This window comes from Arvicanthis niloticus, chromosome 4, assembly GCF_011762505.2.
Source record: "Arvicanthis niloticus isolate mArvNil1 chromosome 4, mArvNil1.pat.X, whole genome shotgun sequence".
Lineage (NCBI taxonomy): Eukaryota > Metazoa > Chordata > Mammalia > Rodentia > Muridae > Arvicanthis > Arvicanthis niloticus.
In genome coordinates this window covers 130,543,953-130,570,108 of record NC_047661.1, presented here as the reverse complement: position 1 = coordinate 130,570,108, position 26,156 = coordinate 130,543,953, and the positions used below count along the sequence as shown (strand labels likewise).

The following is a 26,156-nucleotide window of genomic DNA, read 5'->3' as shown; positions in this document are numbered from 1 at the left end:
AAATATAAATTATAAGTATTAATATTTTTAGAATTGGAAATGTCTTTCTTTAGAAAATATTCAAATTAATAAATTACTATTTTTTTAAAATCTCTCAAATAAGTGAGCCTCGGGTACTTTTTTGAATGTATGCCACTGATTGTTGAAATTAACATCACTAGACCAGGAAAGTATAGAACACAAGTCCATGACAAATTAATATTTAACCACTTGGAATCTATAGTTTTAAAAGTACTTTTCAGTGTGGAATATGTCCTTAGACTGCTTTCTGTGTTTATCACTCGCTACTTAATGGGTATCCCCTAAAGGTTCAGTTTAACAATAGATATTTTATTTCCTTACTAATGGAGACTGAAGGGATCGACTCCATTTCTCAGGCAATGAAGTAAATCATATTGAAGGGTAGTTGTGTCTCTAGTCATGTTAACTTAAAATAAGATGACCAATAAGGTCAGCCCTGATCACAGAAATTGTGCAGCTAAGCCAGAAGGCCACCCTTCTGGTAATGCAAGGCCAGCCACTGTGCTTGGTCTTAGGATCACCAAGTGATCAGTTACGTTTGGAATGAAGCACCTTTGGTTGAGCATGTATTATATATTATATTGTGCATTTATATATATTATATATTATATATTATATATTATATATTATATATTATATATTATATATTATATATTATATATTATATATTATATATTATATATTATATATTATATATTATATATTATATATTATATATTATATATTATATATTATATATTATATATTATATATTATATATTATATATTATATATTATATATTATATATTATATATTATATATTATATATTATATATTATATATTATATATTATATATTATATATTATATATTATATATTATATATTATATATTATATATTATATATTATATATTATATATTATTATATATTATATATTATATTGTGCATTTATAGCCATATGTGCACATCCCATACCCAAAGTAAAAAGGCAATTACTGTTTGCAGAGAAGGCAGATGTTCTCCTCCTGAGGGCTGAATTACCCTCCCGTTTCCATCTGCAGCTCTCTGAAATTGAGTTCCATGAGATTATCGGCTCAGGTAAGCAAAGAAACCAGAGCCCTGTTGCATTTTAACAGTCTCAGATTTACCAACTGTAAACATTTATCAACTTCTCTTAAATAATTTCAGGTTCTTTTGGGAAAGTCTATAAAGGACGATGCAGAAATAAAATAGTGGCGATCAAACGGTAAGCAAGCAGATGAATTGCATCATTGTCAGCTGGGAGGAACAAGGACCAGCCTCCTGGAAACTCCTGTTGACAAGAATGTGTCCTCACTCCTGTCCTAGATACCGAGCCAACACCTACTGCTCCAAGTCAGATGTGGATATGTTTTGCCGAGAAGTGTCCATCCTCTGCCAGCTCAACCACCCCTGCGTGGCTCAGTTTGTGGGCGCCTGCCTGGATGACCCCAGCCAGTTTGCCATTGTCACACAGTACATTTCAGGAGGCTCTCTGTTCTCCCTGCTTCATGAACAGAAAAGGTATGGGCTCTCCTTAGACGCAGCATGTAAATCACCTGTACCACATTCCTAGTGACTTCCCATCAGGGACCGTATTGCCTTCTGACATGTCTAAGTGCTAACAAACACGGCATTTTAAACATGACTGATGATTTATGATTAATTATTATATTTCCAGAAATGATATACTTAAGTAATATTTTAAAACAATAAGTCAAGGGTGACAAATTTGAGGAATGTGAAGCCAGCTGAGGATTATAAATAGACTAACCTTGACACATCCACACGGTATTGCAAGGAGGCTCAGATTACAGTAATCATCGAGGGTCGTAGTGTTGATGAGAGAAAGATTTTTAAAAGAATGTTCTTGCCCATGTTGAACCTGAGTTCATGTTTTATATGTCTACAGATAGTAAGTATGAAGTGGTTTCCTTCAGTGTCTCCAGAACATTCCACTTCTTTATATCACAGATTGTTGTATAACACAAATAAATTTAAAAATAAAGTAGTATTTTTTTAAACAACACATTGTATATCTGCGTTGACATGTAGATAAGCAATTCCCAAATATGGAAAGATGAGTTCCAAATAGAATGTTTAGCTGCATCTTCCATGAATAAAAATGTAGATAGAATTACACAGAATAACAATCACAGGCTGTTTTCTTTTGAGAGACATGCTGAGTGTTGGCTTCAACCACTTTTTCTTCATTCAGTCTATTTTCTATTCTAGAATTCTTGACTTGCAGTCTAAATTAATCATTGCGGTAGACGTTGCCAAGGGCATGGAGTACCTGCACAGCTTGACCCAGCCAATCATACACCGTGACCTGAACAGGTACGTGGTTTTCCTAAATGATGAACTTATAACTCTGCAGCTCATGAGGACACAGTGAGACATGTCTTAGATTTATCTCAGGTCAGAGTTTTCTCTATGTACACTGTGGAAAGGGAATGGGCCACTGCCATCGTCTCACAGAGATACAAAGCTGGGTAACTGCCTCTCAGAGACTGTGTAAATCTATGGAAAGTTCTAGAAGGAAAGTACTGTGTGTAAAATATAGCCCTTGATAATGTTTCCATCAAGGACAGACTGTTGCTTACAGAAGATGATTTCATGCTTTGCTGATATAACAAATACTCTAGGCTGCCAATAAGACAGAAACCCAACAGCTGTAGTTATCTATAGTACTTGGGACTTAATGCTAGTTAACAAATGTGCTACGGATTTACTTACTTAATACAACCACTATACTTTCTACCATTATTTTATAATTTCTCATTTGGTTTATAAAACTAATTATTGTAAAAGAATACAGCATGCCATGCTGTCAGTGCCTCTTGTGTCTTTTGTGTGCATCTCTTGGTTGCATCATCAGGCCACATATATGGTCTAACCAACCCCATCTAGATTTGTGCATGTACACACTGTGAGAAAAATCTCCTGCACACATTGGCAGTAAGTGCCTGCTGTTAGGGCAAGCATGTGACTTGGGTTCTCAGGGTAACGGTTAGGTCAGCAGGTAACCTCAGGTACTATGTAGAATGTCCTACTGTCTTATACAAAGCCAGAGATTAGATGATCTTAGCTGACATGCTCTTTTATGCTGCCATTTTGATATTTATGCATATCCAGCCTAACCACAGCAGGATACTCACCTAGTTTTCATGCAAAAGGTTTTCGTGTTGAATCAAGCCTGATATAAATATAGAATCAAAGTTCTCCACAGAGCTGGGACCCCATGTTTGTCTTAAATAGTGAAAACTTTCTCTGAGTAAAGTCTTATACCAAGGCCAGTGTGCAAAGTAGAGCAGTTTTGTCTGAAGACTGAATGTGGGTGTGGAAAACTCATTCCCCACCGCTGAAGAGTGAGTCCCAAGGCTACTTTTGTGGAAACCCTTGTCTGCTGTACAGACAAGCAGTCACTGCTCTAGTCTGCAACAATAACTCCCACTTCTTGACTGTGAACAAGAGTCATATAAGTCCCAGATGTCATCTAAAACATTCAATTATTAAGGACTTTTTTTTACTTATTCACTTAATCAACAACTACACGTGTGTGCACCATTCTTACAGCATGTTACATGTGGTGCATTTCCATGTGCGAAAATGAAACTTATACACCCCCTATTCTCCAACTTCCCAGGAGATTTCACATCATAACAGAGAAGAAAACCGCCTATCCAAATATATTTTAAGCAAGTTAAATATACTTAACAGCAAGTTCTATAAAAAAAAATAAGTAGTGAAATTTTCTATAAAATTCCAGAAAAAAAATGTTAAACCAGTCCAGAGGAGTTTAGAGACAGCACCAAGGATGAAGTCACTCAGTCCCCATGGATGAATAAATTTGAAGGGACATTCCAAGGGTAGAAAGAGAAATCCAATAGAAAAAGTTAAACACCCCCACACACATAGTCATACACAAACACACAGACACAGACACACACACACACACATATTCACACACACACATATATGTGTATATATATATATATATATATATATATATATATATTCCATATATATTTCATTTTAGTGTACAAAGTAAATAAAGCTACATATGTTTGTGAAGTCTGAGGCCGAACACTTGGAAGGAAGTACAGGGAAGTAGAACAAGAAGAGATGAGTCAGGGCATGCTGGACAAGGAAGGGTGGTTAGATGCTCTTCTGTAAGCAAGAAGGTACCCTAGGGGCCAGCCCAGGGTGTGTATGTGCTGCAATCACAAACCAGAGGTCATCTTATGGAAAGACCAACCTATGTTTGATAGATTCTCAACAAGGACCTAGTTAAGAGCCTCGTGAGACAGCAACTGTAGAATCTATGCAAGAAGTTAATCAGAAACAGATTAGCAGTAATGGGGAGTGCCGGGAAAGACGAAGATTTGACAGACAGGTGAGAGAAAACAGTGTAAGTAGAGTTGGTAGACTATAATATTGGAAGTAAATAATATAGGAAGTTACTTAAAGTCTCTTGATTATAAACTAAAAGCCACATCTTCACTGCTATTAGTTCTTTTTTTGCCCTTTCAAGATATTTAGACCAATAAACATATTTTTAAATTGGGCTTTAGTAACAAAGTTTAGGGAAAATATTTCAAGGTCAAGCTATCCCAGAAAGACCTGGGGACTTGGGCGTGGAGATAATCACTTTCCATTCCTGCCATCTTGTGTGGCGCCGGAGCAGGAGGGATGGCGCCAGAGCAGGAGGGATGGCGCCGGAGCAGGAGGGATGGCGCCGGAGCAGGAGGGATGGTGCCGGAGCAGGAGGGATGGTGCTGGAGCAGGAGGGATGGCTGCCAGTTTTCTCTAGCCACGCGTCTTCCTTCCCAGTACACATTCTATCCTCTTGTCGTAAGTGTAAATTGTTACTCAGTTACTCAGCAGCACCGGAAATATAAATATTGATTACATATGAAAATAAAACATTTAAGGTTTAAGAGAAACAAGTTTATTTTACCTGAGTATAACCAAACCAATGAGCTTATATTTGCCAAAACTCTTCAAATTTTTGAAGTAGGCATAGACACCTACCTAGATTTGCAAACTTTTTTCTGCTCATCTTCAACCTAGTAGCAACCTTAAAATTTTCACTCATTTTTCTCCAGACATGGGATTGTACATGTCTCAAAGGCACATGCTCCATACACCAGGGGGGACTTACTACTATTTATTTACATAAATAATAGGTCATATACTAAGGAAGCAACTAAGTCTCTACTTTAGGTAGGACTTGATTATAACAGTAACTTTTATTCATCTTAAGTAATTGTTACCTCTGAGACTTGTTGCCACTGTCTGTTAACCTAGGCCTAGTCCTGGAAGCTTTTAACCTCTATACAAACTATTCTAGGTGTAGAATGTTTCCAGCCTCTGAGACTCACCCTTTCTTGTTCTTTCTGGTCTCTTTCTGGTTCATCAGTTCAGTTGTTCTGGATCAAAACTTCAAGCTGACAGATTCAATATGATTTCTCTCAGATTCTGTTGAATTGCTCTGCATAGCCTGAAACTAATTCTGGCAATCTATTATAATCTTCTGGTTCCCTCTCATTTTCTGGCTCATTCTGTCTTCACCTGTGTCCAGCTCATTCTCCCTCTGCAGCCTGCCTCTGTATAACTGTACTTGTAAAAACTACCACCTCTCCCTGTATCCCTCTCTCTTCTCATAAAAGTTAGGAATATCCTGATCTGTCAATTTTTTCTCTAATTCATCACTTTTTCTGCCACTCAATTAGACATCACTTTCAAACACGGGTGTTTACTTCTATAAACCACCTTTACATTCATTGTTTGTGATTAAAGGTATGTACTAAGAGTACATCTGTATTCCAGTCTGAGGGTTAAAGGTGTGTACTAAGGGCTGAGCCACGCCACAACAAGAAATAGGTTTTAGTTTTTCAGGAAAGAACATAATCTTGGGGGTCACAGTGTGATAAAATATCCTCCAACACATGGCTGCGGACCAAAATGGCTCTGAAGTAGCTTTTGAGAGAATTCAAGCAAGTAAAAGATGACAGTGCAGTGGAAAGCTGAAAGTATAGGTCTAGATCTTTTCTAAGAACACACACTTTGTATTTCCTCAGTACTCAGGAAGTCTCCCTGGAGCAAATAGATGGATTTCAGACACAATTGCCTTTGGATTGATGTAATTGTTGGTTGCTTATGGTTTTATAACAGTGGATTTAGCCCTACTGCTCCAGATATGACAGGGTTTCAGGGTAAGAGAGCCTGCTCTCTTTTCTCATCTCCTGATATCAGAACCTTATATCCATGTGTGAAAATTGCTCAATCAATGTCGTTTTAGAGAAGTTCTCAGGGCATTTGTAAGTATGCCATTGTAAAAAAGTGGGGGAGAGGGGGTAGTTTATATAATTATGGCTACTTCTGGGTAGAGTATTGTGGAATTTCTGAGTGCCTTTTATAATTGTCATGAAAGAAGCTATTGAAGATGGCTGATCAACCTGCAAACAGAGGACACTTCTATATTGGGGATGGAGGTTTGTTAGTTCAACAAAAATTAAGACAAACAAACTTATTTTTCTTTTGGCAAGAAAGATTTCTCTGTGGTTTTTGTTGTATATACCCTGAACATTAATTCCAGTGTTCAATATATACTAAAGAGAAGGGTCACCTGCAATGAATGGGAGGGTTCTGCTTAGAGGTGGCCATACTTACACCGGGTCTGTAGTATTAATCACCTCCACCATTCAAAGAACAAACTGAGCAAAGAGACCAATCTAGAGTCAGCTTCTTGCCACAATCTTCACACTGCATTTTAATGGAACATAAAGTTCTTTCAGAGACAGTGAGGGAAGGTTTGATGATGGTGATACTTGTCACAATTAGCTTTAATTATCAACTGACACCACTTGAAATCAACTGGGAAGAATCTTAATGAGGGATTGTCTACATTCTTTGGCCTGTGGGTACATCTCTGGGGATTGTCTTTGTTAATTGATATGGGAAGATCCAGGCCACTATGGGTGGCCCACAGAGTTTAAATATTTTTAAACTATTCACAGTCTGTTTCAGAAATGCTCTAATTTCTTAAGGAATGACTTAGACCCAAATTACATATTTATTTCATGAAGTTGATGCTTAAAATCACAGTTACAGCTAAAGGCTTTAAAACTTCGTGCTAACAGGTGTCTAGTCTCTTAGACTAGCATGCTTCTAAACTGTTGGAAAACTGTGACATCATTGCAAATGGAAGTTCTTCTCTCCTGATAAGTCTACTGTAAAATTTTGCAGCACCATACATACATCCACACACACATTTTATATACTAGCAAGTACAGCATGGATATGTATCTTTTTCTAAATATCTTATTTATTCCCTTACATAAAAGTAGATTATTAAAAATACTCTTAGGCCCAGTATGGTGATGAGTGCCTGTAATCTCAGGTCCTGGTAGGATTTATAGGATTATAAATTAGAGATCTGGGTGGTATAGTTTGAGACCAGCTTTGGCTGCATATTGTGACCTGTCTCAAGTGAAGCAGAATAAAGCAAAACAAACCCTTCCTGTCATGTTCATACAAATATTTCTTTTTATAAAGTAAAACTAAGTAATCTGCAGTATAATTCTGAGAAGGACTCTGCCGGAATTTTGAGTCATCTTCTTCCACTAAATATAAAAGAAAATAATTACAGATAATTTAAAAACAGAAAAATTTTTGTGATGAGTGACAGATAATTTAAAAAGACAAGCCTGATAAGAGCTAAATGGATTTAATTCTGAAGGTGACATTTAAATAAATTAGCAAAGATTTTAGGAAATAACAAAGAAAAATGGAGAAAATTTTAATAGTTGCTTTTAACTTGACATGTGCACTTGCCTTTCAATTGAGAATAAAATACCAAATTGCAATCAAAAACACAACAGTCAAACAAAGTAATGTATTGCTTTTCTAATTATTCATCAGGCATGGTCCCTGTTCACAGGGATGGAGTCTGCATGACTATTTACTACTCCTGCACATGGTGGTGATATACAAGGATCTTAACAATCATTGGAGAATACTGTCTTGAGTACTCTAATGCCCATGTGCAGTCCAAACACATGATTAAAGTGAAGTGACACCTGAAGACCCAGAAACCTGTGGACACTTGTAAAATCATCAGCTCTGATTTTATATCTGTCTAGTTTAAATCCATCATCACAACAAAACCTTTAAGATTTTCTTTTTCTAAATTTTTATTGGTTATTTTATTTATTTACATTTCAAATATTATTCCCCTTCCCGGTTTCATCTCTGCAAACACCCTATCCCATTTCCCCTCCCCTTACTTCTATGAGGGTGCTCCCCACTCACCCACCCACTCCCACCTCACTGCCCTAGCATTCTCCTATGCTGGGGTATCGAGCCTGCAGAGGACCAGGAGCCTCCCCTCCCACTGATGCCAGACAAGGCAATCCTCTGCTTCATATGCAGCTAGAGCCAATGGTCCCTCCATGTGTACTCTGGTTGGTGGTTTAGTCTCTGGGAGCTCTAGGGGGTCTGGTTGGTTGATATTTTTGTTCTTCTTATGGGGTTGCAAACCCCTTCAGCTCCTTCAGTCCTTCCCCTAACTCCTCCATTGGTGTCCCTGTGCTCAGTCCAATGGTTGGCTGTAAGCATCTGCATCGGTATTGGTCAGGCTCAGGAGACAGGCTCATGTCAGCAAGCACTTCTTGGCATCAGCAACAGTGTCTGGGTTTGGTGTCTGCAAATGGGATGGATTCCCAGGTGGGGCAGTCTCTGGATGGCCTTTCCTTCTGTCTCCGCTCCAGTTTTTGGCCCTGTATTTCCAGGAGCAATTCTGGGTTAATATTTTTGAGATGGGTGGGTGTCATTTTTTCTAATCCTTTCCATTTCTAAAATGTATATCAAATTCTTGTTGAATGTTTGAAATCATCTGTCGCTTATGCTCTGCCATGGGTACATGTGAGGACGATAGGCCCTAAGACTTCTCTAGCACAGTTTAGGACATTTCTGATTGTGACTATCACATGGGCTCACATATCTAAGGCTGATTTACAGATCTCAGCCACAGGTGGGTGATTCTGAAAGACTCAGGCCAAGCTTGAAGCTCTGCAGCTTTGAACAAGGCTCATTTCTATGACCACACCAATGTTGCAGAATAGGGCTTTGGACATTATTGTGATAAATAAAATATGGGTTTTGTTGATTCCATTAAGAACTAGCGCAAAAAAAATAAAAAAGAACTAGTGCAGAAGTCAAACATGCATAGGGCCCTGGTATATGGCACAGAGAATAGGTCCCAAGACTCATCGGTTTCTAAGGAAGGTCTGTAGCCTATGGACTCTCAGGTATATTCTCTAGGGATAGTAGAAATTTCTGAGATTATATATTCTTCACAGACAGCTGAAACAGAGGAAAGGTTTCCATGTCAGACATTTGCAGTGAATAATTCATGGATGTATTCAAAGTCACAGACCCCAGGAGAATGCAGTATTTGATGATGATTGAATATATCTCATCCCAAATGCCTACAGCAGAAGTGTTTCAGGCGTCTGATATTCCAGAATTTGGATCATTGAAAGACAGTTTACCAGTGGAGGAGCCTTAGCCTGGAAATCTAAGCACAAAAGTGTTCCAGCTAACATATGTAAAAGTCACAGGGTTCAAAGCTTAGGGATTTGGAGTATTTGGGATTTCAGATTTCTGGCTTAGGAATGCACAGTATGCAGTGGGTCCATTTGTGTAAAGGTATATATACACGATCACATATGTATTATATATCAACTCACTGTAAACAAACATATATAGTCCTGGGTTTCTGAGATGATTCAAGTTCCTAAAAGCTGGTTCTGCATTTCCTGCAATTGTCATAATATCATTTGTTTTTATGGTTGAATGAAATTCCATTGCATATAAGTAACATACTTTCTTTATCCATTCATCTTGAAATTCAATTGTTTGTTAGGTTCAAAACATAAAAGTGGCTTTGGGAAAGTGAGCACATATGTCCTCGGACCAGAACATGGTCCAAATACGTGACTGGTTGTGTGCAAGCCTGTGAGCTCCACTGTTCAGCTGAAGCACTCAGTTGCACACTTTGGTAGCCCACACCAGTCAGAACATATGCACACCGCTTTTATCTGTAAGGAAGAAAATTTAAACACATGCTATGACTTTAGCACTCAGAGAGCTTCACTGTGTCACCCACATCAGCATCAGAAGGATACCTCAACCATTATGCGTGACAAGTCACTCTATCCTCTGTGGGAACCTGCTCAGGGATTGCTGTCTGGCGTCCACTCTGACATGCATTTCTGACTTAGAAGTCTGTCCCTTTGTCCTCAGCTCCCATAACTTGTAAGAAGAAATCATTTCCTTCTCACTCTTCGGTTCCTACCTATTATCTAAACAGAAAGTCTCCACCCACCTCACCTTGACTTTCTCTGTATGGATGCTCCAGCCCCTCCACTGTCCTTACTGTCCGGTTTCCAGAAGCTGATCACGTCATAAGCACCCTCAGCATACTTAGTCTGTCTGAAGCGTCCCCAACTGGGAACAGCTGTGCAGCCTCATTTCCTTCTCCAGCGCCATAAGGCCACGAGGCCTGAGTCGTTAGTTCTCTGTGCATCCACAGAAATAGCTAATATCCTCTGAGAGACACTCAGAGTCTCTCCTCTCTTACCTGCTAAAATGACTCATTTAAACTCCACTGCATTCATTGGTCCTAAAAATAGTTGTCTTATGTAATGCGTCATTAAGTAACTTCCCTTCGACATTAAACTCCTTCATATCCGAGGGGCCAGGTGTTGTAGAGCAGACCTGCCCCAGGCGATCCCATGTGTGAGTATCATCAGAACCTTCAGCTCAGCCATCCCACATTTGAAGGTGGGTTCTAAGCCATGTGCGATTCCTGTATTTTTAACTGAACACGGAAAGGTGCCAGCAGTTTGTAATGCGAAGTCCATGTTCGGTGTTGTTTTTTGAAGGGATTTGTTTTTGTCCTTTTCCTTAACACAGCACAGCTACCCCTGAGAGGATCACGTGTCCCAGCCAGGGCAGCACGCTGTTCTTCTGGCTTGGAACTCTCCCTCCTTCCCTCACTCAGGAGCTGAATGTGGAAGGGCAGGAAGGGTGCCTCTCTCTGCCAGTGCTTCCCTGAGGCTGCTGCGGGGCTCACTGACCTCTAATTTGCGAGTACTGCTGGTTCCCTTCTTGGCTGTCTTCCATTCTCCAGAGTCCCTGCCTGTATAAAGGAGGCTTTTGAAAATGTCAACAAAAGCTTCTCTCTGCCTGGCCTCATTTCTCTCAGCTCTGGTTTCTAGGAGACTCGGCGGATACCCCCTCGGTGCCTTGTCGATTTCCTGAGCAGCTAACCTTTCCGTAATGATATTAATGCTGCCGCTGGCATCTCTGCCTTTCCCACTCCTCTGTTTTCAACCCCAGCTTGCTGAAATGCATTCATGTTGGATTCTTATAATTCTGAAGTTTCAGTACAACGTGTGAAAGGATCCAGTGTCAGAAATAATCGTTAAAAGCGGGGATTATGCTTGATAACTGGGTAATTCTCTCCTACTGTTATATTTCCATCAGCTACTGTAGCATGAATTTGACGCAGTAAAACATACAGTACATTGATAGCATTTCAAACACTTTGTATTTATAAATCCTCCCTCAGCCTGGGGAGAAAGCCCCTTACCAGGCCTGTGAACTGTCTTTTTGATCATGTGTGGTGGTCTGCTTGCTGTGGGTACCATGCTCTTGAAAGTCCAGAGGAGAGGGGAGCTGAGAGCCCAGGTGTTGAATCCAGTCAGTACACATGTGAATAATCTCCCTCCTGTAATCTTCTCTAACCTGTTACAATGGAACTTTCTTTAACAAGAACTTTCAGGGAACAACCATACCTGACTTCTTGAATTTAAATGAGACACTACATTAGCAATCTTCATCTTTCTGAAAGAATATTTTACTATTTAATAAGGTTTTTAAAATTACTATACTTAACATTCTGTACAAGAGGGGTGTGCATGCTACAGTGTACGTGTAGACATCAGAGTAGACTTTACAGGAGTCTGTTCTCTCTACCATGTGTCCTGGGAATCAAACTTAGGTCATTTGGCTTGGTGGCAGACACACAAACCCACTGAGCCATCTCTTCAGTATGACTTAATATTCTCCAGTGTCACGTGTGCTTCTGATGGTCTGTCATTTTGATAATATTCCTTTGTTTTTGCTTGCCATGCTGTAGACAAACGAACTCTTACATAAGACTCTGGGGAATGCCTGGTTTGCATATAGATCTTTTCTGCGAAGAATGGGGAAAGGTTCCAGACACATCCTGCCTTCACAGAGATCTGCAATCCCCTTTTACATCAAACACCCATCAGCAATCTCATCGCAGACTCCTGTCTAGGGCAGAATTTGAGTTCAATGTGACCAGGCTGCTCCTCAGTGAGTCAACACAGGGTTTATTCACACAAAGATGGGGATGCTTCTCTTGTCTTTACTCAGTGACAAACCTCGTGATGGAAAGGAGTCATCAGAAATACATCCTGGCAGTCAGGAAGTCTAAGCTGTGTTTTCATGGAGACTACGCGGGGTTTCTGTGTTCTTACTCAGCTTTCCTCTCGAAAGGCTACAGAAATACAGCAGTACAGCTCCACAAATTCCCAGATTAATGTTAGGATGATTATTCTGCCATTGTGTAATAGTGACAGGAAAGAATAATTCCATCCAGTCACAGCTTCCTGGTTCCTGAGAGACAGCTAACTTTGACCTTCCTCCCTGCATCTTTGTCATTGCTATGTCACTTCATTTCTCTCTGATTCAAGTTCTTCATGAGCAAAATGTAGACAGTAAAGGGTATTTGTTGTGATGAGCAATAGAGTCAGATCACAAATACACTGCAGACAGCTACCACACAAGAACCTTGCTTTTAACTGTCAATTCCCAAACCACAGAAAGATCTCATCTCAATGGGATAAGAGATAGTTTACTGTGGAACCAAGCCTAGGAACACAGATTTTGAGCTCTCCAATTCCATGTTCTGAAGTTGTAACAGATTCACGACATTCTTATAGTAACAAGACAAACTCATAAATCATGATATTGTTTAAGGCATTGGTGGAGGCAGAAGTCTAGCCACTTACAACCAAAGGGAGAAGTCTCGGCCATTAGTCTCGCGTTTTAGAACATCCTGGCCTCCCGTTAGTAGAAACTAGATCTGCCTGTATCTTCCTGAATGTATTTTACCTTATGGTCAGGAATTGCATGAGTTCCCTCTCCAATGGGGATAGAAATCCTGTGTGTCAATTCTTAGAGTAGCAGACGGCTTTCATTAGTCCATTCAGAGCAAAGGGTCAGGGATCTCGGGTGACCCCTTTCTTTGAGATTGGTGCCCACTTTAATAGACTTCTGCTGTCTGTGGTCACAGGAAGGTTTGGCCTCTGGAGGTCTCCCGACTCACTATGGCTTTTGAAGGAAACTAATGATCACAGACATCTTCTGATACTTCCACTTTCTTTAATTTCTCTTTTCTCACTTCATACAAAGAATAAGAAGGATAAGCTGAGCCTCCTGTTGGGATGTGGGTGGCCTCGAGGGCAGACATTTCCCACTGAACCCTTATTAACCTTGATAAGGTTTCTTTTGTATCCTGAGTCTGAGGCTAATGAGCCGTTAATTGCCAAACTTCTTCAGCTCAGCGGCACCAGAGAGAAACATTACGAATTTCCTTGTACCTTCCAGTCTCTGTCTCTCCTGCTTTGAGACATCTGTAGCATCCCTCTGCAAACATACTAGGCATAGATCTCACCTTAGGCTATGAGTGTGTTTCTGACTGATTCTTGTCTACCTCTAGTGCCTTCTCCAGGCATCTCTCCCACGGGCCACCACATCTCTCATGCAGATGCTCACCTCGGGTTAACACACCTCAGTCAGCTAAAATAACTGTGGACTCCAATGCTTCCCCTACTGTACAAGAGGTTCTCCATCAGGGTAGGTACTGTGCAGGTTGTACAACTTTATCTCCAATGCCTTAGACATTTATTTAATATTTGTCAAATGCAGGAAGAAATTAATTATAAAAAAACCCAAGGGCTATAAGAATTATATCCATTGTTGTATCTGTGCCCCAGACATCAAATTCAGTGCTGCTCAGATCCAACCTAGTTAAATATTCCTAATTTTGAGGGGTTATTCTAAACAGAAAATGGCTAAAAGGCTTAGGGAGATTAACAAAGTTACTAAGACGATAAACTTTGTGACACACTAAGCGTGTTATCCATGTTGTATAGTCAGACACTCCAAAACACAGCTACAAATTGATATTTCTTCCCAATTAACCAAAACAACCATGACAGAATAACAATACAATGTACCCAACAGCTTACCTCACCACGTGGGCCTTACATTGGAGGATTCAGCATAGGCACAAGAATGTAATTCTCACTCAATATAAACATGGTATTTCATGATTTGAAAGTTGCTTTGTTAAGTAGTTAGTTTGTTTCTGAATTACTATTTCTATTGCATAAATCACTAATCTGAAGATTTTTGTGTTAAGAATAATTGTATGTTTATTAGTCACTAAACTATCTTCCCTCAAAATAAAATAATAAGGTTGAATAAAAAAAACTGGAAAAAGTAAGAAACAAAATAATAATTAGTTCCAGTGATCTGGTTTCTGATTTCCTCAGGCAAAAAGTTAGTCGAACAAACTTATTGTGGAGTACAGCCATTGCTCAAGGCTGTCTGTTAATTCGTAAGCCAAAACAAGGCCCTGAAACCCTAGTGATTTTCAGTCAATGCTGACCATGTAGACTTGAGCCAGCACTAGCTTTTTCTAAGTCAATTGATTTTTCTTCTCATAGGCAACATATTTATTCCCTAACCTGAAGCATTTCCATGCCTGACTGGAATATTTTTGCATGCAATTAATGTTTTCATTTGACTTTCAATGAGGTCTCAAAACAGTTTGGCTTGTCACAGTCAAATTATTTAAATATTCCTGTGAAAAGAGTGTGGGAACCCAAATCAGATTCGTGGAACCTGCGGAAACAGTGGCAGGGCTCCGTGCACTTGTTATGTTCTTATGTCTAAATTCATCATTTCAGAATGTTTTTATGGTGATGCTCGGTTTCCTAAGCAAAGGGATTTTTGAATGTCTTTAATGGTAAAGTTTTAATTTTTTTACTGACTCAGGAGCAACTCTCCAAGAAATATTTTTGTTTCCTCATAAAATATGCCTGTTGTTTCATCAGCACAAGTATATGATACCTTCTGCTCACAGGGATAAAGGTGTTCACTTCTCAGTCATTCTTTACTCTTCCTAATTATTGATCAGAATTATCCAAATTATAGACATAAGTATGGCCACAATTCTCTGACTAAATTCTACTTCAGACATATGATATTAATTACCTAGAATAAGGTACATAATGCATACATAGATAGATAGAAATATAGATACATACCAAAGTACATATACACATGCATACACTCATATACACATATGTACATGTGTACATACATGTGCATATGTTTGTTATAGTCTTGTAGAATAAACCCTTGACAACATATGCTAAGCAAGAACTCAGGCACTGTGCTGAGCACACAGCCCCAGTACAGCCTGAGAAGCTGCAGATTAGCCTATAATGGACAAGATTAATGGTTTGCTGGGACTGAGGGCTGAGAACTGGATGAGTTGCAAGAGGGTCAAGGAATCTATCTCAGCTGGAAATGGTGCTATCTGTCTTGAGACTAGAATTCTAATGGTTTTCCAAATTCATCAAATAAATTCATCAAGTAGCCTTTAAATATATGGAGTTCCCCTTTCTAAAATGAGTAAAAGATAGACTGTCTAAGGTAGGTATACAATACAGAAGAGCAGACATTCTAAAACAAGATATACAAGTTTGCAGGACTTGGACTGTCCCAATCAAGAACAAAAATATTTGACCTTCACATTATGTTAAGAAGGAGAAAGAGTCATTCGACAATCTCACTATGGATATCAAAATGAATTCCAGCTAAAGAAGGATAAACATAGCTGATTGGAGGAACAAAGTTTCCCTCAAGTGCTGTCCATGAATGCACACGCATAGCACACACTGAGGTAGTTGTTTAATAATTGGGAGTGTTAGGTGTCAAGGCTGTGAACAGAGACAAAAAGGGAGAGCGAGCACTTCCTTGAGAAATGCATTTGCCCTCTGTCTACTCTCACAGGCTCTGATATGGTACATCAATGCTTAGTGCCAGCTTCTGATGATTATCCAATATATACATTGACCAGCAAAAATGCATAAAGTGTCTATGTCCCACAATACAGACTGATGGGAAAGACATGTGACTACATAACTGTTACTACCTAATAAATATAACATTTGAGAAGGAAAAGATGAGGTGTCCACAGAGCATTCCATTCATTAAGTGTGTGGTGTCCAGTGTGCTGCATTAAAATGCCAAAGAGATTTCCCTTGTTAAACTAATGAGAGAAGATATCTGCAAGTTCTAATAAAAACTGATACAGCAAATAGTTTATAATCTAGACCTTAGAAGTGAGAACAAATAGACAATATAACTCAGGTGTAAGAAACACCTCAGAAAGTGAAAAGGTGTACATCAAATAATGGCTGTGGAGAATACTTCTGTTACCACCCTGGTCTAAGGTCTGTTAAACCTGAATTAAGAAATTTTGATGGGACAATTCAAAGCTAGTTCACAGAAGAAAATTAGCTACAAAAGAAACACAGTGAGGACTAGGGAGATGCTGGTTCAGCAGGTGAAGTGTTTGTTGTAAATGCCTGAGGACCTGAGTTCAATCCATAGGTCCCATGTAAAAAAGATGGATATAGATAAACATGCATTCCCATGGCTGGAAAGCCAGAAAAGTACTTCCATGAGGCTCTCTGGTCAACCAGGATGGCCAACTTGGTGAGTTCAAAGTTCAATGATCTGTCTCAAAACAATCAAACGAAACATTGGCATAGCTCCTGAGGAACTCAGGATTGTAAAAAAATATGTTTGTTTCTTCTGTATTTAATCAGAATATACCATGTACCAGAGCCTCTGTTGCCACTGAAAAAACTGGGGATGCAAAACAGGTTTTGTCTCTATGGGGGTTACAATCTTCGAAGGCTGATAATTTGAACAAAGAACATGCTGAAGTATTGTAGGAACAGATTAACAGGGGCAAATATTGAGTCTCGGGTACCATTCCAAGTGGGACAGGAGCCAAGGCTGGCCTGGGATGCTGCCAGTGCATACAGGGAGGTCAGCAGAGCTGAGAGTATTTTCCAGGTAATCATCCATCAGGTTGCTGAAGATAGAACTCAGCCCCATCAGAGAAGACCAAGAAGACCTGGAGAGGGTTGTGGAGGATAACACAGGGAAACTATTTAAAGAGTTGAGAAGTGAGAGGGGCTGCTTGCTAAGCTGATAACGAGGGGGAACTTGACTAGAATGAAGACAAAAACGGTATCCTCTGTACCTGTGAGGACAAAAAATCACCCGCACGACTCAACTAGAAGTTCCTAATGAATGGTTGGAACCTCATAGTCAAAGCTTGCCCTTAGAAAGTGCCCATTAAACTCCATCTGAGTGCCTTAAATGCTCTATACTAACTATGATTAAAACTCAGTACAGTTACCCCATTTTGTTTCTGAAGAAATAGCCATTGCCACAACCATCTGGCTTACAGTTGCTAGGCAACTATGCTGGGTTTGGAACATAGGCAAGTCAACTGCAGCTTTGGGGTCCTTACTGTGCCATTGTGCTGCTACCACTTTCCAACACAACTCAAGTGTGTTGGTAAGAACAGAGGACCCAGCCAGCAGAATGTTTACAGGAAGTCTTGAAGTCCTAGGCAACTGTGAAATGAGGGTGCAGCTGGATTGCTACATATTGGGACAGATATGCAAGTTGGGGGGCTGGATCCCACGTGGCTTATGGACTGCTCTAGCAGAGAAGAAATTTATTCTACAGGATAGGACTTCACCATGCATGCAATGTTCTTGCAGTTAAATTGGGATCTGGCAGCAGTAAAGTGCAGAATGAGAGCAGATTGCTTGGACCCAGGACCTGATGGTACACTGTTGTCGCTGAGTCCGAGTTGTTCCTAGAACAGCAGAATGTGTCCATTCCTCACCTACCCGAGCTGTTCTGGAGCAACCATCTACCAGTGGTTCTTTAGATGCATAAACATCTGTGAATCTCTTGCTGGAATGAACTCCTTAGAAATAAGGACAATCCTCCCTTTCAGGATAGCTCACTTGGCTGACTTCCTGCTTTCCACACTCTCCCTCCGTCAGATCTCTTAGTTTCTATTTTCTGAGCCATTCAAATAAATGTGAGTTGACATCATGACCTAGTACCGCCTGACATGCGTGACTTTCACATTTAATCATGTTTTAAACAAATGGCTGGATTGCTGAGGCGCTTCGTCGATAAGATGCTGAATTTGAAGCTTTAATTGTGCAAAGCTTGGAAGCATGATTAAGGTTTAGGTACGACACACTGTCTTCTGGAACTAACTAAAGTAATCACAGCTAGAGTTTGGGGAGCATTTTATGCTTAGACACAGACCTTTCGGAGCTATTTTCCTGTGTTCCGCTGGGCACTGTGAAGACACGGAACAAACAGTCCTTACTGAGACAGTAAGTAAGCAGAAGACACAGCACTCATCACACCAGTTATCTGCAAACAATGAGCAATGGGGACTGCAGACACAGGTGAGAGGGAGTGGGCACCGGCTTGATATTGCCTTTATTCTCATAATTGCAAGACAATTTTCTTCAATTGCATTGGAGATGATATCAGGGATAATTAAAACTATGGGAGAGAAAGGGATAACGGGTGAGACGGCCACAGAGAGGGACAAAAAGGCTTAAAATAAAAGCCGAATTATTTACAAGCATCGTCTCTGAATCAAGATAACAGGAGTTTTTTAGTGAAAATAGAAGCCGTTACCCAGACCTGCTGCCTCCGTCAGTTGGAAATGAAAAGAAAGTAACTTTGCATGAGATCGTGCTCACAAGAGAATGGCCGCTGCGTGGGCAGCTAGTAAGTAACATGGAAATCGGAGGCTTTGTCTCTCAGATCATCATGTCTAAGAAGACAGGCTAAAACAAGTCAGCTGGGACAATTTTTCAAAACCTCTATCTCTACACCTTTTAAACTAATGAATAAGAGAAACAAGAACGAAACTGGTTTATTCCAAATTTGTATTACTTTCTCTTGGTGACGAAAGGCCACTGCCAAGGCAGCTTATAGAAGGAAAGTTTTCTTTGAGCTAGTGTCAGAACATCATGGTAGAGAATCATGGTGGCCAGTGTCAGGCATGACAAGTATGAAGCTGGGAGCTGATATCTTCAAACACAACCAGAAGGCAGAGAGAATGAGCTGGAACTGGTATAAGGCTGTTGTAAGCAGATTAAGCTCACCTCCACTGACATATTCCTCAAGCAAATCCACGCCTCTTGAATCTCCCCAAATATCACCACCAAGGAGGTACCAAATGTTCAAATCTCTGAACCCATGGGGAGCATTCTTACTCAAACCATCAAAGTGCTGTCTTATCGGGCTGAGCTGTAAGAAGGAAGCAGGCCAGAGTTAAATGTGGCCTTTAGTCAAATGTTGGTCAAATGGCTGTAAATCAATGATATAATATAAACTGAGATAATGATTTCAAGCTATTGAAAATCTTCCAGGAAGTCTGCTGACACTGTGAGCTGCTTTCTCTCTATGTTCAACTAACAGCTTTTGAGTCCAAATTCTACGCTGAGGATTTTGCTTCATGTTAAGTTATGGTGAGAGCGAGAGGACAATTCTCCTGTGTGTGCATCCCCCATTTTCCCAGCATCAGTGTGTTGTAGTGAATGTCTTGGGTGAGTATCCATTGGCTGTAGTAACAAGAGCTTATTTCTGCAGTCTTTGTTCTATCCTGCTTGTCTACATGTCTGTTTTTATGCCAGTCCCATACCTTTTGAGCTAGTATGTCTCTGTAATATTTCTTGAAATTAAGTGTTGTAATGCCTCTGGGTTTATTCTTTTGGCTCAAGACTTCTTTGGTTATTTTGATGTTTTTATAGCTCTATGTTAATTTTAGATTGTTTTTACAATTCACTTAAGAACAGTAATGGTATTGTGATGGGTATGGCATTGAATCTTTAAATTGATTTGGGTACTTTGGTACTAATTTTTCCAACCCAAGCTACATTGGTGTCCTTCTCAATGTCTTTCCCAAATTTACAGATGCCTTTCCCTTCCTTGGTCAGGTTCATTCATTGGTATTCACCTTTTTAGCTCTGATTTTTTTCTTGACAGGTTTACTGTTGGAGTCCAGGAACACTACTAATGTCCCATGTGTTGAATTTGTATGCTACCAGTTTATTGAATTCATCAGATCTAGTTATCTTTCCTTGGGGATCTTTTACATTTTCTTTTTCATAGAGTCATTTCATCTACAAACATGGATAATTGAGTCCTCACTTGCTATTTGTATTTCTTGTATTTGATGTTTCATGCTTAACTCTGCCAGCTAAAGCTTTCTGTACAGAACTGAATAGCAGAGGTGGTAGGGGATATTTTTTTCATATTCCTGGTCTTACAAGAAATACTTATAGGCTTTCACCATGTAGCACAGTGTTGGTTGTAGGTTTCTCATAAATGGCCCTCCTTTGGGTAGCCATTGTAGATAAAACACTACAGTGGACCTTCAGAAAACTAAAAATAGACCTACCACATGATTCAGGTCCCCTACTTCTTCTTCAAATATGCAGTATAAATTAATAAGATTACTAATTAATAATTGATTAAATACTAAGGATATATCAGTCTATATGTCTATTGCATAATTATTCAAAAGAGCTGAACTATTAAATCAGTCTAGCTACCAACAATAAATGAATACAGAAAGAATCTTATGCATACAACATAACATTGTTCTTCCATCAAGACATAAGACAGATGGACCTAGAAGTCATCATGTGAGGGAAATAAACCAAAAATAGAAAGACAAGTCTGTCTTTGCTCTCTGTCCCAACACATAGAAGCTAGAACTAACTACCTTAAAGAGAAAGCAAGATTACTAGAAATGGGACATAGAAATGGTGGTCAGATTTAACTGGTGCACACTGTGCTCATATATAGAAATATCATACTTAACCTAATTAATTTCTACATTAATACATGGTGATAAAGAGTTTATATCTCATGTCTATAAGTAGACTCAGTAGGACCCTTCTCAGTATACTATAGCCCATCTGTGATTCTCCATGGTAGCTAGCCTACCATGATGGCGTTTTCATTGGTTGGAATTAACCTTTAGAAATCTGTTGCCATTTCAATCATCATTGTCTTACAATGGTCCACCCCCATCAGGTTCTCAACAACTATACAGTGAACAAAAATAAAGCAAAAGAGACTTTCAAAGGCAGCACAATCAATACATGCTTACTGGACACAGATGGAGATTGAGACACATGTGTTTTTAGGATTAATGTCCTCAGGAAAACTGTTGGACTCTGAGGGTCCATCCAGAAAGAGGATGTGTAGTTCCAAACAGGTCAAAATTCAATCAATAATTTAATGTATGTTCTTATTATAGTATTGTTCTATACATTTGAGAAAAGAAGAATGTAAATATATATATATATATATATATATATATATATATATATATATATATAACTCATATATATTTAATCTGCAATCTGTGAAGAGCTGAATGTGTCAAGGTGGAATAATTAGATGCACTTTTCAAGCTGTAACTGGCAGAAATGCGCTCACCATGGTTTAAGCAAAACAAGAAGTAGTTTCCACTTACCACGACTCAGAAATTTAAAGTAAATGCCAAGGAAGTTCAGCAAGACCTGGAATTCCAAATCACTGTGTGGAGCTTGCCGTCAGCTCTTGTGAAGCTTGCCGTCAGCTTTCCTACCCCATTTCTTTACTGCAGTTGGCTGCACTCCCAAGTTCCACCATGCATCTGCTTTTATAATAGAACCAGGTCTTCAGTTTACACACAAACAGCACATGCCCTGCAAATATCTGTAACTCTCACTGGCTCGGCTGTGGTGCACTCCTAAGTCAAAGCTCAATTGTGAGCATCCCAGCCATTTGTGAACCACTGTGGAATCTTAAGTCTACCTGATCCTCATGAACTGCCAATATGGAGAGGAAATAGCCAAGGGAAAATAATAATCTATGTGTGCTTGGTAAACAGACAAAACAACAATTTTTCACATGTACAGTCCAGGCAATAACCCCAACAGTACCTAAGGGATCACCGCAGGTAGATTGAACATCCCTCCAAGAAAGATATGGTGACAGAGATATTTCTCTGGCACAGTAGGTTATTCCCACTTTAGTAAGAATTAATTGTGAATTTCCTATGTTCTGTGGGAGGAGATTCCCATCTAATAAAGATGAAGGACTTGTCCATAAGAAGCCTTGATCCTACAGAAAGACAGAACTGGCCAATAATGAGCTAGGTGCATTGAAGGAGCAGAAAACCTTTATACCGGAAATGGGGTGTGGTCCACAGGCACAGTGGTGTGTTGGTTGGGACTTCAAGCAATATGAATTCAATGCATAACTAGAAAACTAAAGCTAAATATAACACCATAACCTGAAACAGCCCAGTCAATGACATGGAGATGTAGAACACACAAATTCTCCCTGATAAGCTTGGGTAGAAGGATCAGGAGGGCAGGAGGAGACAGATGCCACGGGCAGTAGTACTGCTGGGCTGAGGGAATTCTGAAGTTTGGAGCTGTGTGGAGATTTAGAGAAGGCTCCTGACTACATTCCAGACTATTCAAACAACTGTTCTTGGGACTCATAAGCAGGAGATGAGTGAATTAAGCAGGGTAGAGTGGATTCACTGATGCCTTTTGTTGAAAGAAAGAATGGGCAGAAATTTAGTTCCTTACAGAGAGTTCTTAGGGAGCCACGAACTGGGCAACTTCAGTCTCCGGATTCATCAAGAATGAAGAGGAGGAAACCTCAGTAACTCACAGGGATTTTAATGTCTAAGAGGAAGCTGCTTTGCTCTCCTTTAGTGGAGGAACCAGGAAGTTCAGAAGTTCTAAATTCAACTTTTACTTTTCCCCTAACCCCTGGCAATTGATAAAGGTAATAATGAAAGACAGAGTTTAAGTCAGTCTCACTGAGAGCAAGTGAGTACAGCTTGCGTGGGGATCCCCTTCCACACAGAGTGGTGTGAATGGAGCAATAGATATCCCTGTGTAAATCTCATATATGTGTGCATGCACACACACACAGAACACCGAATATCATAATTTTCATTTACTAACAAGCTTTTTATTTTGTAGCGAACTAAAGAAAATATTTCTAAATATATTCCTAGCCCAAAGTAAGATGTTTTAATTTTTTTATACTTACTGTTTTTCATACTCAACTCTATGCCTCAGACCATTGTTCTTCATACAGGTGTTGATGCTTTAACAGCACTGTTGGTGGACAGGTATGTGCTCATCTGCTTCTGATACAAAAGGAAATTCATAAACATCTTCTCAACTGTTTAGTGACCCCTACCCTTCAGTTCTGTTCTCCAGGTAAATTAGAAAATGAGCTGGGGCCTGGGGTTCAGCGTGTTTTCAGACTGCTGTGCTCATTTCCACAAAGGTCCTGGAGTGGCGATTGCACAAAGACAGTTCTTTTGTCATGAGGTTGAGAGATAATAGCCAATAACACAGAGAAAGTGACTAAGAAAATAAGGAGTCAGATAGGACCAGAATTGTCTTTCCCATGTAAATTCAAACAATAAAATTATATGCAATTATTTCAGAACCTTCCTTAGGTCACTTTTGTAGCAAATTCTTCAATAGGAGACTGTTTCAGCCTGGGCTCTGATCATAGACACTGCACCCAGTACAGTTCCATTATTTACTAGTTCTACCCTAGATGGTAGCATAAAATAAACACAAGGTTTAGGTCTGCAGATTGAACAGTGAACAATAAGCTTAAATTAGAATCACTCAGAGGTCTCTTCATATTCTGTGATTTATTTCTTTGTAATAACTAAATTTGCCCTGTATAAAGAATTCTCCAACTACAATTAATATAAACAGCACAGAATCAAGTGGACTGGCTCCCTGTATCAACAGGCATGGATCATGACTTCTGCATTTCCAAGTAGAGACATATTCAAAAAACTATTTAATACATTTCATTTCAGATGACGGGTGTTCTCAGTTACTTCCCAAAATGGAACGCGAAAGGCACAGTTCAAACTATCATAACAAGTCAGCGCCATATTTTGGGTTCAAGTCTATACAGCAAACTGGGCAACATCTAGTTCTGAATTTTTTTTTTTAGTTCTGAAATAACATGTGTTTCTCTTCTGCACAGCTGCTAAACTTTGAGCATCTCGTCACTAACTAATTAGACACTGTTAAACATAAAATGGCCTTCAAGATGTTCAATCTAGAGAGTCAAACGAATAGCAAGATAGTAGAGGGTGGTGGTACTGTGTTAGCTACTGATGCCAAACATCCATATGAACAAGGTGAAAGTAAGTTAGTGAGTAAATACCTTTTGCCATGATAGATATTTGGATTTTTCATTCCTATGTGAATCCCTGGAAGCACACATACACAGTGTGGGAATTTGGCTTCCTCCCCAAGCCCTCTCATACCCAGCCAGTGAGAAGCATTACTGGAAGACTTGGCTGAGCTCCATGCTAATCACATCCCCGTGGATAATGAGGAGTTAGTTTGAGGCTCTCTCTACCCCTTTTGCTGCAGGGTGCCTGTGTTCTATGCTCATTACCATTTGAGTGAGGAACAGAATCTTCCCCTGTCTTTTTTATGTCCCATTTAGTAATATGCATCTATTAAAAGCCTGGCTTCCACCCCAATGCTATTCCACTCATGTTATAGTGACTGCTTCTGGCCTCTGAAGTTAGAAGATATACATAGAAATGAAGAAAGACTGTATGTATCACCGAAGAGCAAAGCAGTATAGATCTCATTACCTCAGCTGAGACTATGTCAGGATGCATCCTTCTAATGGCCAGTATAGCTATCCAGATTCATCACTGCTATACGGCTTCATAGCTGAACATTCTGTTTCTCATTTGGTTACTGTGTCAAATCATCAAGACCACTGTGCACATGTCTATTTTCAGTTTCTCAGGATGTCTTCATAGTTGTCGTTAACTGTCAACTTGACATGCCTAGAGTCGCATGAGAAGGGAGTCTTAATTGTCCAAATCAGATTAGACTTTAGCAGTATTTGTGGAGATTGTCTTAGTTGTTCACTGATGTGAGGGGGCACAGCCCACTGTGGGCAACACCATCCTGAGGAAGATGGTTCTGCGATGAATAAGAAAGACAGCTAAGCATGAGCCTCTGAGCAAGTTAGCAAGAAGCATTCTTCTATGGTTTCTATCTTGAGGTTCCAGCTAGAGTCTCTACCCTGACTTCCCCCAATAGTGGACCATGACCTGGAGGTGTAAGCTACATGAGGCCCTTCCTTCCCCAAGTAGGAAACGAGACCTAGAGGGAACCAAACTGGTTCATAACAGAGTCAGAAATCTTGCTTCTCTCCTCTGCGCTCTGGCTGTAGGTGTGAGCATTTTGTTCTCTGTACCTCGTCACGTGCTGGCCCCTAAGAACTGAACCAATATAGTCACACTACATCTGCACCTTTGAAACCTAAACCTAAATCAACCATTTTCCTTCATCATTAAGTTGCTGCAAATAGTTTGTGATAGTAACTTGACACTAACCACTGCATCCAATCCCTTTCTGACTGACAGCTAGGGATGCCTATATGTCTAGGAGCTTTCTCTCCACTCTGTCTGTGGAATGCAACTCTGAGCTGACAAAGCACTGTGAAACCCCCTCATGCCTATAAGTTCTCTGGCTTTTCCTGTCACTTCTATAACACATCTTTATTAAAAATGTATGTCCCTAGTCACATCTGCACAGAGTTTGTTTCTGTTTCCAGTGTCTGCTTAACATTTTCAAAGCTTCTAGCTAAACTATATATCTTTTAAGGAAGTTGATCTGCTTCCCAGAACTCATGTTAAGGCTTTTCCAGTACTAAACCGGAGTGGTCAAGTATGAACGGTTGCTACCATCTGCCTCAGTCACTGCAGAATCTCTGCTTCACCTCTGAGATCACAAAACAGCCTTCAAAGCA

The 26,156-nt window shown here is 39.7% G+C and overlaps 1 protein-coding gene across 3 annotated transcripts in view; it reads left to right on the top strand.

Moving 5' to 3' along the window:
• Window positions 1-26,156, top strand: part of Tnni3k (TNNI3 interacting kinase) — a 252,768-nt gene that overhangs the window by 103,478 nt on the left and 123,134 nt on the right. For all 3 annotated transcript variants that reach the window (XM_076933435.1, XM_034499991.2, XM_076933436.1), the window contains 4 exons: window positions 1,008-1,100; window positions 1,191-1,248; window positions 1,350-1,544; window positions 2,256-2,360. In XM_076933435.1, the coding sequence (XP_076789550.1) occupies window positions 1,008-1,100; window positions 1,191-1,248; window positions 1,350-1,544; window positions 2,256-2,360 (451 nt within the window). The remainder of the gene's footprint in view (window positions 1-1,007; window positions 1,101-1,190; window positions 1,249-1,349; window positions 1,545-2,255; window positions 2,361-26,156) is intronic.